Source organism: Pistacia vera, unplaced genomic scaffold, assembly GCF_008641045.1.
Source record: "Pistacia vera cultivar Batoury unplaced genomic scaffold, PisVer_v2 Contig364, whole genome shotgun sequence".
Lineage (NCBI taxonomy): Eukaryota > Viridiplantae > Streptophyta > Magnoliopsida > Sapindales > Anacardiaceae > Pistacia > Pistacia vera.
The window spans coordinates 181,495-194,304 of record NW_022196184.1 but is presented as its reverse complement, the minus strand read 5'-3'; the positions used below and the strand labels follow the sequence as shown (position 1 = coordinate 194,304).

The window sequence follows — 12,810 nt, the reverse complement described above, 5'->3', positions numbered from 1 at the left end:
ATTTTATACTTATTTTGAATTTGAGATCTTCATGAATTTATAATTCGTTAATTTGGAGCACCTGCACTTTGTAAAAACGTTTTCAAACAATAAAGCATATTTATGTAAGTTAGATATCATCTATAGCAATATAATATCTTTAAATTTTTCCCCAAAATCAAAGAGAAATTTTAAAATTAAAAAAAAAAAAAAGGTGTGCTTGAGGTGTATTATGTACAAAAACAAAGCAGCCCTAAGTTGCATTTTTTGTTCAGAGAGTCCTCCATGGAGTTGTTTAAGTGTTTGAGCCATAGCGCCAACTCCACTCTAGCTAGGGTTTTTCCGTTCGATTCGTCCCATGTAGATGTACTAGTACTGAAGAATTAATGAAAAAAAAAAAAAAAAAGGTGTGCTGGAGGTTGTATTATGTACAAACAAATGCAACCCTAAGTTGCATGGTTTGTTCAGAGAGTCCTCCATGGAGTTGTTTTAAGTGTTGAGCCGTAGCTCCAACTTCCAACTCTAGCTAGGGTTTTTCCCGTTCGATGGAGAGTTAGGTGACAGTTTTTGACTCTGGAATCATATTCGTCCCAGTAGATGTACTAGTACTGAAGAATTAATGAAAAAAAAAAAAAAAGGTGTGCTTGAGGTTGTATTATGTACAAAGTACAAACAAATGCATCCCTAAGTGCATGTTTTGTTCAGAGAGTCCCCCGTGAGTTGTTTAAGTTGAGCCATAGCTCCAAATTAACCCTAGCTAGGGTTTTTCCTGTTGATGAAGAGTTAGGTTGACAGTTTTTTACTCTGAAAATCATTATTCTTTCCTTAGATAATGGGGCACACACTTCTATCTTGACACGTGTCTAGTACGTACGACCGATGTTGATTTGATGTTACGTATCAAGCTCAAACCTAGAGATGGTTTATTTCCTTTCCTCCTAAAGCTTTGGGAAACCTTTGAGTTACCGAAACTTTCAGAAGATAACAACTGAAACAAAACAATTGGTCAGTTAACACTCTTTGTTTAATTATATATTCTTTTCAATTTTATTTAACTATAAAAAATTGAAGGAAAAAAAAAAAATCTAAAACTTGTTCAAAAAGTTTAGTATCCTTTATTCTTATATTCTCTCCCATTTTATTTTCATATTTTTTAATTAAATTTAGTTTTTTTATGTTTAGTTTATTGCGTTCAATTGTAATATAGTATATAAAATTGGTGAATAAATATTATTGTTATATAGGAAAATAAAAATGAAGAAATTAAAACTGAAAAGAATATATAATTAAAAAGAAAAAAAAAAAGGTATTATGGTAAAGTAACCCATCCATGGGTGTGTTGTGTACTTTGATCAAATATGAGAAGGAAATTGTATAAACCCCTAGAGACAATAAATGAGGCATGTTAGTTTTGTAACAAGTTAAGACAATCTGTTGTCTTGTCCAAGTTCCATATTCCCTCGTACACTAAACTCTTTTGATTAAAAAAATCAGTCTCACAAAACTAGATGCAGAGAGAGTCATAGAGACCAATGGTTAAGAAGGAACTAACAAAGCCAAACAAAAAGATTATCCTAAAATAATTAAATTTGCTGACAAGTGAGACCCTTTTGTCTATTTCTTTATAATTGAGAATATGATTAAAGGTTGCTTCAATTTCATTTTTAATTTACCAAAACACAGCAAAATCTGACACATTGAAATAAGAATATTGTTCCTGCAAAGACAAAGAATTTTAATTTCATGGACACCGGATCCCATAATTGGCCTACTCCAATCTCCTCCTACAATAAATTTGGCATTGTCATAAGTTTTATTAAAAAAAAACCATAAAAATTCAATTAAATATTAAAAAAAAACAAAAAAAAAATAACAATTCCCCGAGGCATGTGTATGAGTATCAGAATGAATCCAGTTTCCAACTGAGGAAGCAACATCTGAATTTGTTTGAGCCACAAAATTGTTTAAGATAAAAAATTTAAAACCAAAACCGATAGAAGAGGCCCGTCCACTGTTTTTCTGGCAGTTAGGCCAGACTGTAAAAGGCTCATGAAATCAATCAGAGGGCCAGGCATGCGTAGGCAAAATCAAATATTAGCAGAATGGGATGGGAAGGAGGAGGGGTGGCTTTCTCTGCCACTGAGAAAGTTTATTAAACTCAAACTACATTTGTCCACTACATTTATTCAAATTATAGTTTTGAATAATGAAAATACGGAGAAGGTGCATGTTTTGTAGTCAACTACATTTGTCCACTCAATCACAATCCACAAACACACTTTCCAATAGTTTTGAATAATAGACCGACCTGTCTCATTCATGGCCTAACTCTGCCACTGAGAAAGTTTCTTAAACTCAAACCAATTATAGATTATTCCTTTATTACCACTTCCAACATCTTTAATTGTCTATCTCTCATCTTCTTCATCGTCTGAAGCAACCAACTCTCATCTTCTTTATCGTAAAGCAACTATCTCTCATCAACAAATCAAAACAGGAAGAAGAAGGTGAAAAAATTACTGAGATGGGGAGAGGAAAGATTGAGATCAAGCGGATTGAGAACTCAAGCAACAGACAAGTGACTTTCTCAAAGAGAAGAAATGGGATCCTAAAAAAAGCCAAAGAGATAAGTGTACTCTGTGATACTGAGGTTTCTCTCATCATCTGTTCGAGTTCTGGAAAGATGCATCAGTATTGTAGTCCTTCGACTACGTAGGTTTAATTTTTGCTTTTTTCTTTGATTTTTGATAGACTTTCTTTGAGTTTAACCTCTTTTTTATTAATGGGTTTTGAAAAATTGTGGTTTTTTAATGGTGAAGTTTGGTCGATATTTTGGACAAATATCACAAGCAATCTGGAAAGAAGCTCTGGGATGCTAAGCATGAGGTATATAAAATATAAAATATTATTAATATATTTTTCGTCAACCCTTTTTCTCTGAAAGAATCTCAAGTTTCATGCATGTCCGTAAAGGTTAAATGGCTTGTTTCTTTTGCTAAAAATATGATAAGAAACCTCAAGTATGGATTATATGAACAGATTTGTATTGTAGCATTTTCTTCTCTTTCTCTCTCTGGGTATTTTATTGTTATTTATAGAAAAAAGAATCATCAAATATAAAAACAATGAACAGATCTGGACCCTCTGGTAATAAAAAGTCATTTCTTTCCCTTCCTTTTCCTTGCAAAGATTGTAATAACCGTGTGGTAGTTAGTTTTTCAAGTCAAATAATTAAACAATGATAAATATGTTTTTAATCTCCTCTTTTACCTGATTCATAGAGATATCTCTAGGGTTTTTTAAGTCAAGAGAGAGGGTTAGTGTAGATTACACGTAGATCTGTTCATGAACTCTCTCTCTCTCTCTCTTCTTGTGTTGGGGTTTGGGGAGGATTAAGGAGAGTCTTTCTTTNGAAGATTTATGAGTACTGTAGCCCTTCGACAACGTATATTTAATTTCTGCTTTTTTTCTTTGATTTTTGATGGATTTTCTTTGCGTTTAACCTCTTTTTTATTAATGGGTTTTGAAAAATTGTGGTTTTTTAATGATGAAGTTTGGTCGATATTCTGGACAAATATCACAAACAATCTGGAAAGAAGCTCTGGGATGCTAAGCATGAGGTATATAAAATATAAAATATTATTAATATATTTTTCGTCAACCCTTTTTGTCCATCATTTTCTCTGAAAGAATCTCATGTTTCATGCATGTCCGTAAAAGGTTAAATGGCTTGTTTCTTTTGCTAAAAATATGATAAGAAACCTCAAGTATGGATTATATGAACAGATCTGTATTGTAGCATTTTCTTCTCTTTCTCTCTCTGAGTATTTTATTGTTATTTATAGAAAAAAGAATCATAAAATTAAACTATATATGAAGTATATAACAACGATGAACAGATCTGGACCCTCTGGTAATAAAAAGTCATTTATTTCCCTTCCTTTTCCTTGCAAAGATTGTAATAACCGTGTGGTAGTTAGTTTTTCAAGTCACATAATTAAACAATGATAAATCTGTTTTTAATCTCCTCTTTTACCTGATTCAGAGAGATATCTCTAGGGTTTTTTAAGTCAAGAGAGAGGGTTAGTGTTGATTACACATAGATCTGTTCATGATCTCTCTCTCTCTCTCTTCTTGTATTGGGGTTTGGGGAGGATTAAGGAGAGTCTTTCCCTTTATGATGAAGTTTTGTTTTGTATTGTTCTGTCTGATGATTATAGTTAAATTATCTATTAAGGTTTTTCTTTTGATGAAAAATATGAAAATAACTCATGATACAGAACCTCAACAATGAAATTGACAGAATCAAGAAAGAGAATGATAGCATGCAAATCAAGCTCAGGTAATAATAATTAAAAACTTTAAACTTAATTAATTTTATCTCTCTCTCTCTCTCTTTTCTCTCTCTTTCAATATTATTTCAACTCTATAACATGGTTCTGCAGACACCTCAAAGGAGAGGACATCACATCCTTGAACCACAAAGAGCTAATGGCCATGGAGGATGCACTGGAAAATGGTCTCTCCGGTATTCGTGAGAAAAAGGCTAGTAGTGTCTAATACTTGATTATAATATGATTAAATATGTTTATGCACTTACTGAAGCTCTTAATATATCCAGCAACTTAAACGAGTTCTCAAATCTGTTGTTTATGATGTTTTCTCTTTTTTTCTTGGTGACAGAACGAGAAGATAGAGGGGATGAGGAAAAATGTATGTACAAATAAAACAATAACTTATAAGTAAATTTGTTATGTTCTTAAATATGGATGAAAATTTTCATATCAGATTAACTTGGACAGTTTTTTGCTGAACTTTCAGGGAAAGGTGTTGGAGGAAGAGCACAGATATCTCCATTTCGTTCTGGTATATCATATATTCATCTTCTGTTTTTGTCAAATATGAAGTAAATCTGCATCTTAAGAAGAAAAAAATTATTATATAAATAGAAACTCAACATTGGTTTAAAATAAGATTTTCAATAGAGGTCCACACTTTCTTGAAGTATGAATGTTCATCGTATTAATATATTTTAAGATATATAAAGAATGCATAGCTTATTTATAAAGCATTTTGATAACTTTCTCTTGTCTATGTTTTTGATGATGATTATGTGCAGGGGCAACAGGAGCTTGCTAAAGAACAGCGGGAGATGACAATAGAGAGCAATGTGAGAGAGATTGATACTGATCACTACACTTCACAGATGCCCTTCACCTTTCGCGTTCAGCCTATTCAGCCAAATCTCCAAAAAAGGATCTAATTAATTAAATTATAACCTCCATAATTAAGCCTCTAGTAGTACAATTTATTGTAATAAGGTTTATGAACTCTATCGGCTTCTACACTTGTGGTATGTATGGTATCATCACTTTGTGTTGTGTAGGTTTAATGGGAACTTCACTTAGGTTTAACTTCAATTATGCTGTGAAAAACACTCTAATTAATCTCTGTATCTTCTTTATATGTTCTCAGTTTTGTTTTTTTTTTTCTCTTTTGCTTTATTACGTGGACTGAATTTGAGATTAAATAATATAAATTTAATTAAAGAAATTGCATATAATTTGAACATACAAATATTAATAGATTAAAATAAACTTGTAATTTGTGTAAAATCCCCCATAATTAGCAGCCACCGCCATGTGCAACTTAAATTAATTTATGGTTTAAAGCTTAATCCAAGGGTTATTAATGATAAATAATTAGGTATTGAAAGCCTACCTTAAATCTCTGATTATAAATTCGTATGAAGATGAATTGGTCTGGTCAATGAGTTTATTAGTTAATAATTAATTAGATCAAATGGAACAATTATCATGTTTAATGAAATTATTAATTCAACTACAATGTGATTAATACTTAATTAATCAGTTGTCCACTTATTAATTAAAATGACTAATCTTATAATTAGGGTATAATTGGGCATAATCAAATGGATTCTTTATATTCGGATTATTTAGGTACCACATGGTAGAGGTGTCATTCATTGATAACAATATGTACCAACCATATAATTATATCCAATCATTTTGTCACTAGCATATAAGGTTATAAATTTTGTATTTATTAGTGGATCAATTTCAATTTTTTTTTTTTTTTTTTTTTAAGCATAATGTGATTAAATATTCTGTTCATTTTTTAATACAAAAATAATGTTTATATACAAACGAAAAAACAAAAAATGGAAAATGAAAAGGTTACCCACATACATGGCCTACTGGGCTGTCACCCATCTATTCAAAGTCCACCTCCACCCACCCCCACCCCCACCACATTCACCTTCACCACCACCACCACCACCTTAATCAAATTTCTTCATGAAAAATCTTCAGACAGAATCTCAACAGGTCCCAAATGGATTCCTCTCTTTCTCATCTCATCATCTTCTGGGGCATAGGCCCCCCACTGCCCCTACCCCTCGTCATAATCAGGTTTTTTTTTTTTTTTTGGAACATTTTTATAATCTTTTTTTTCTATAAAATATTTATAAAAATTTCTTGACCTTCCAAGTGGGGTTTCAATTGAAGTCAAATCCTGAACGTCACATCCCCATTCTTATCCTTGGCGATTTCTCATCATCTGGTTGACATCTTGGGAGAAAGTGATATCCTATTTCAATTGACAGATAGAGATTAGCGTTAATGACAAACTATAATTTTACACTTGAATCAGCTACCTAATCTTATTTAAATTTAATTTAATTAAAAATTACACAATTTAGCCATGTGTTAAACTCAGCCTTAATTCTTGGCCTCACTAATTAATTATAAACCATATTATTAAATTAATCTGTCTCCTTAGAAGAAACAAGGATATCACTCGCAGCTTATCTAACATTTAAACTTTGTCTTAAAAAAAAAAAAAAAAAAAAATTAAAATGGAGCTGCCTACCATCTGATTGTGACGGTTTGAAGAATATGCCTGAGAGTAATTAAACTGCTGCTGCTGGCTGTAACCGCAGGCTTGACCATGGCTAGACATCGACGAATCATCGAGGGTCGATACACACCGAGCTGGCACTCCATGTTCACCCCAAATAGCCTTAAAGTCTTCGAATTTCCAACTGGGTTCTCCACCACAAACCCTGAAATGGCACAATGCGTGAATGTAAAATCCAATTAAGTAAAAAATTTATTTACCCTAGAGGTATTTTTTCTGTTTTTACGAATAGGGCTAAAATGGGAATAAAGAATAATAATAATAAGAATTAAAGAAACACAAACCTGCATGAAGAAAGTCAGGTTGGTGTGGCACAGTAATTCCATGGGGTTGAGCAGGAGGATAAGGATGTGGTGAGCCTGAATACAACCCTATGCTCCACCCACCGCCACCGCCGCTACCACCACCACCACCACTACCACTGCCGCTAGTAGAATCCGGGGCCACCGTAGCGCCGCGTCGTCTCCACCCTATAAACAACCTTTGGCCATCGGTCCTGTTGCGCTGGAAAAGAATTATATCGCCGGCATCTAATCTCTTCTCCTTGACGTATCGGCTCCACCCTTTCGTCAACACATAGCTCTGGCTACTGTTCCAATACGAGTATCGAAAACTCCAGCACTTCCCGGACTCATCCTTAAACTCAGTAACAACCCTTTGTCCCCTGCGTCGCCACCGCCGCCGAGTGGAAAGTATTTCTCCGCGTTGTGTTTGGGTATCACCAGACGGTTGAGCTTCCCCACGTCTCGCGAAGTTAAGGGCTTCTCAAACATGGGTTCTTTCTCAACCTCGGCTTCCCGTTCTTGGCTGGTGCCAGGAGGGGCATCTGCCTCATCTTGCCCCTCCTGTTCTTGTCCACAGTAGTTATCTTGGTTAAGATTAAAGTTGAAACCTTGATGATGACGGTGAGGATGGTGATGGTGGAAGAATTGTTGATGGGAAGGCCAAGAATTGAATTGCTGTTGTTGCTGCTTTGAAGAAGAGTTGTGATGTTGATGAGTGGATTCCATATTTAAGGATTGTTGTTGGTGGGGAGGCCAGCAGGGGGTTTCTTGTAAGTCAGTGGAGAAATGGTTGATGGACATGATTGGAAGGCGAGAAAGTGAGAAGGAAAATAAATTGGGAGAAATTGGGAGAGGAGTGGAGGGGGCAAAGGATGACTTATTATGGTGTTGATGAAGAAGAAAGTGTGGGGATATTTGATGGAGCAAAGAGAAGAGATATGACAAAACGAGAGAGAGAAGAAGGAGAATTGTGAGTTAGTACGAGAGTACTTTAATGTTTTGCGTGATGAAAAATTCAATCATTAGTTTCAGTGTAATTTCATGTACTTGTTTTTTCACTTTAAGATTTTGAGGATATTAAAATAAATTATTGCGTTTAAATAATTTTACCGAACTGGGGAGTCAGGGCCGGCATAAGGGTGGGCAAGTGAGGCGCCTGCCTAGGGCCCAAAAAAAAAAGGGGGCCCAAATTTTTTATAAATTTTTTTTTTTTTTTTAATATCTTACAAAAATGAAAATGGTTTATAATTTCTTATCTAAGTCAAGGGACCCCCCAAAAAAAGCCAAAAAAGCTCAAATTTATTATAAACTTTTTACATATATTCCCACCCAAAGTTTAACAAAATAGCAAGTTTGTACCTCTAGTTTTATATATTCTAGTTTATACCCTTAAATTAACACATTGAATCTCTTTTAATAATGGAAGACTAAAATAGTCATTTACATATCTCAAATTACTCACCTCCAATTCAATCCCAAAATTTGACATTCACATAAATCATCTCCAACCCTCTTCTGTCGCCAGTGGTTTGGAGTTGATTTCGGTCAATTTTGGTTCCGGTCGATTTTCTCACCAAAATCATCATTTTATCATTTCCCAACCTTGATAGCCCTCGATTTGACTAATTTTTGATGAATCTCGCAACCCAACTCCACCACATGACAACCATTTCCAGCCTTTTTGACATGCACCCGACATTGTTGGCCTTCCCCGACACCACCATCTTCCTCCCCTCAGCTCTCTCACCAAAACCCCTATCATACCTTATCCGTTTACTTTGCCAATCGCAGGCCATCGATACCTTTTAGGCTGTGACTTCTCAATTCTTTTCTTATCAATCTTGACATTGGAAATCACTCATTTCACCACCTATCACTTCTCTAACATCTACTCTTCAAAACCCCCCACCGACCTAACCTTGTTAGCTTGCCGATTGCTGTCCATTTCTCCTAGTGATTTTTCATCTCAAAAGGCAAAAAAAAAAAAAATAATAATAATAATAATTTTTTTAATATATGCTTATATTATTAGAGGGTCTCAAAGTAATTCCTGCCTAGAGTCACAAATGTTCTAGAGACAGCCCTGCTGGGGAGAACATGTATATATCTATATCTCTAGTCTACATGAATCTTGAGAAAGAAAGAGAGCTAAATATTTAATTAATTGATTAATTTTTTTATTTTTATTGGCAAATTTAAGAAACACCCCAGGTTACTATACATTGACAAACAAGTCAATTGGGGGAGGGTCCAACCTGAAACTTCCATCCAACGGCTGTGCTATCTTTTGGGCTGTCCAGATCTTCATTTAACCCAACAATTGGGAAAATAACTTGTTAATCATTAACTAAATTCCATATCTAATTAACAACTTACATTTGGGTTTCTCTTGCTCATCATCTTTTATTCACCAATTGGGTAACTTCTATTTCTGGTTTTTTTTTTTTTTTTTTAATTTAAAAAACGCTTTTTTATTAGTAAAAAACAAATTTTCATAATCTATAATGCAAGAATTGAGTGGTTTATAAATCAACAACATTGTTCCTTTCCGCAAAACTAGGTTTTTATGTTCTAAGTTGATTTCCAATTGACTTCGATGGTGAATATTCAATTGATCACCACCATTCGACCCATTGGCTTGGGTATTAATGAAATACAAACTTTGGGTGGGAAAGTGGTAGTTTGAAACTTTGTGGGTGAGAAATTGTCATTAAGACAAACCTTGGGTGGGAAAAAGTTGTTTACTCATTATCTTATATTCAAACTAGTAATTTAAGTTACACAAATGCAAACATTAGTTTCACTAGTAAATTTCAAACATTTTCCACTACTTTTGAGATTGATGGTAGGGTAAACATTTACAAGCATGTGATAGAGATAACAAATATCCTTGAAATAATAGTAAAAAAAAAAAAAAAAAAGAACAAATGGGTGTGTTAGGAATATTACCAAGGAGTGGTTCTTAAATGAATTGGGTCTTGTATTTGATCATATTTTTAATATATAAAATGAATTTGAGGAAATGTATATATGAAAATGAATAAAGAGAAGAGACAATAGTCACGTGCATGACAGCATTATTGATGTTTGGCCATTCCTAGTTTTATAAAGAGAGAAGAATGAAACGATTGGGAGGTCTGAAATAAAATCCCATAGATCCCTCTCCTTTTCCTTTTCCAATGAGCAGAAAGATGAGATAAGATTTGTCCAATTGGAAACCCCTTTAGGCCATTTTTATTAAGTCGTGTTTCAATCCTCTCCTCACACTTACATTTCTCTCTGGCTATTTGTTTCTCTTTTATATTATATATAGTTCTTCTTCTTCATCAATCTTCATGTCATGTTTTATTTATTTAGTCATTGAGATATGTCTGTTTCAGACAAAATCCACCTTAGTTTCCAGGTAGATTCAGACACCCTTTTCAGCCCTTCAAAAGGTTGGACAAGTTGTTAATCTCTTACAATTATAGAGCTTTACATAATTCCTCTAATACAAACAACTTTTCATTCACTCTTATCTATTTCCATATCTAAAACTAACTCTTAATCAACAACGGTGACCCCTGGCCCTAATAATTAATCACTTTCATTTTAATATTATCTTTTCTTGTATAATTTATTACAACTTTAGAAGAAGGGTTTATTATATTAGGATTAGCTTTTAAGAAAATCCCTCTAGTATTAATTTACTAGAAAAAGCTTTAATAAACAACAATAAATTAAATCAAATTTATAAAACAAAGTTATTTTTCTGCTTGTCTCATAAGCCGTAAAATAGATTATTTAAAAATTTATAAACAGGCTAATGACAATAAATTCATTCGACCAATAGATAAATCCAATCAAATAGGCTTTGACCGTATTTTAGTTTGGTGTTTGTGTGATTGTGATGATGTGGCTTCTCATTTGCCACGGTGGAAGTCAGTTTTTTCCCTGTTTAGTCAAACACTCATGCGACGTCGTTTTTGGCCAACCTAATGACTTATCTAATTAGGTCTTCACACTTTTGCGCAGACTCCTTCCCTCTCTCATTTTTGTTTGGTTCGACAGCTCTTAACCTTGAAGAATGTTCTAGAATTGATCTTGCGATCTTTCGGTTATGGAGAATCAAAGACAGATGGCTGATGATCAAGGAGTGGAGCATGCGTATTTAACACATGCTGGTCCAGAAGGAAGAGGCAGATTTCATGTAGCGGGAGTTAGGGTTTTACGGATTTGGTGTGTTCCTTCCTTGTTTGTTTTTTCTTATGTTCTGAGTCAATCATTCTCACTGTACTTTATTGATTGATAATGAAATCCCCAATTGTGAGCCTTGAAGAGTGGATGTAGGCTGTAAAGCCGAACCACTATAACTTGCTGTATCCTGTTTTTATGCTTGCTCTTCATATTTTTCATTTGTCTTGTGTTTAATCATTGATAGAAGACCTGTTTGCAACTGATTGAGGTTTAATCATAAACCCTAGAATCTTAACAATGATGAACTGTGAACTTTTCCCCCTCCTGGGTGGATGCATATATGAATAAAAACAAGACCCATTAATACAAATTCGTCAGCAATTCTATATATGTTTTATTGGTGCAAGAGTTTTATCTCATTTTCTTTCCTACTTTTTTCTCAATTAAAAAACCCATATGTTATGCTTAAAAAGTATAAGGGCTGACACCAGGTCCATTCAGCCCACAAGAGTCAGATCATTGGAACAACCATCGTCTGCTTCCGTCAGGATAATGGGTGCACGTCAGGCCAGTTAGGAGCTATGGTGCTCCCACGTGTCCAATCCCTCCTTTAAATCGCGCAAATCACTTTGGAAGGTGGGTAATGTGACATAAAGAGGGATTTGCACGGATAATTCCACAAACTTTCAGATTTAGTGATCATTGCCTCAATGCCTCCCACTATAAATTGGGAGCTCCTCTCTCGTTAAAGGGGGATATTTATTTTTTGGGCTTGGCATTCTACTGGTGATTAATTATTCTCTCTTTCCCTAGAATTCTTAGCATTCAATACCTTGTAATATCATTATAGTCAGTCAGTGAAAAGCGACCTGACCCTTAATATCAATATAAGCATCAGTAGACGTAGGATTTGCTACCTTAGCATCCGAACCACTTTAAAAATTGTCTCTATTGTATTTATTATCTCGTTATCCATCACTTTCACGTGTGTTTTCTGGGTCCGTCAGCATTTTTCACGTGCGTGTCGTTGGTGTAAAAATCACACATCAACAGTTTGGCGCTAGAAGGAGGGCCTGAATTTAGCATTCATCCTTTATCAGGAGAATCTCCAACTTACCGGTCCCACAACAATAAATGGCCCGCCAACCAGAACATGAATAAACCAAACAGGGTGCTGAGGGGCTCCCCCAAGTTCAGGGGGATACTTCTTCCAGAAAACCTTCAGCCTCGCAAAACGCTGCGGGAGATATCCCGTCAAGTTCACAGCTGGACCTCGCTTTAAGAAGCTACCTGGAGAGGTTTGACAATACTCTCCAGACGGTCAACCAAAGGTTAGACCGTTTGGACCAAGGCGCGCCATCTAAGTCAGCTGCAGTGATGCAATCGCCAAAAACGCTTGCAGGTCGCAGGAAAGCGCAACAAAAGGAAATAG

General features: G+C 34.7%; 2 protein-coding genes across 2 annotated transcripts; one reads left to right on the top strand and one right to left on the bottom strand.

The window, feature by feature from the left end:
- Positions 1 to 2,313: 2,313 nt before the first annotated feature.
- On the top strand, positions 2,314 to 8,138 carry LOC116140166 (agamous-like MADS-box protein MADS9). Its single transcript, XM_031425790.1, has 8 exons — positions 2,314 to 2,691; positions 2,799 to 2,865; positions 4,260 to 4,321; positions 4,425 to 4,533; positions 4,672 to 4,692; positions 4,801 to 4,845; positions 5,099 to 5,353; positions 7,765 to 8,138. Exons 1-7 carry the CDS (start codon positions 2,504 to 2,506, stop codon positions 5,240 to 5,242), a joined length of 636 nt encoding a protein of 211 aa, XP_031281650.1. The 5' UTR covers positions 2,314 to 2,503; the 3' UTR covers positions 5,243 to 5,353; positions 7,765 to 8,138.
- On the bottom strand, positions 6,867 to 7,928 carry LOC116140144 (B3 domain-containing protein At2g36080-like). The gene is given in 3 exon segments (XM_031425767.1): positions 6,867 to 7,063; positions 7,203 to 7,562; positions 7,565 to 7,928. Coding segments are annotated over 3 exon segments (921 nt in total).
- Positions 8,139 to 12,810: the final 4,672 nt, after the last annotated feature.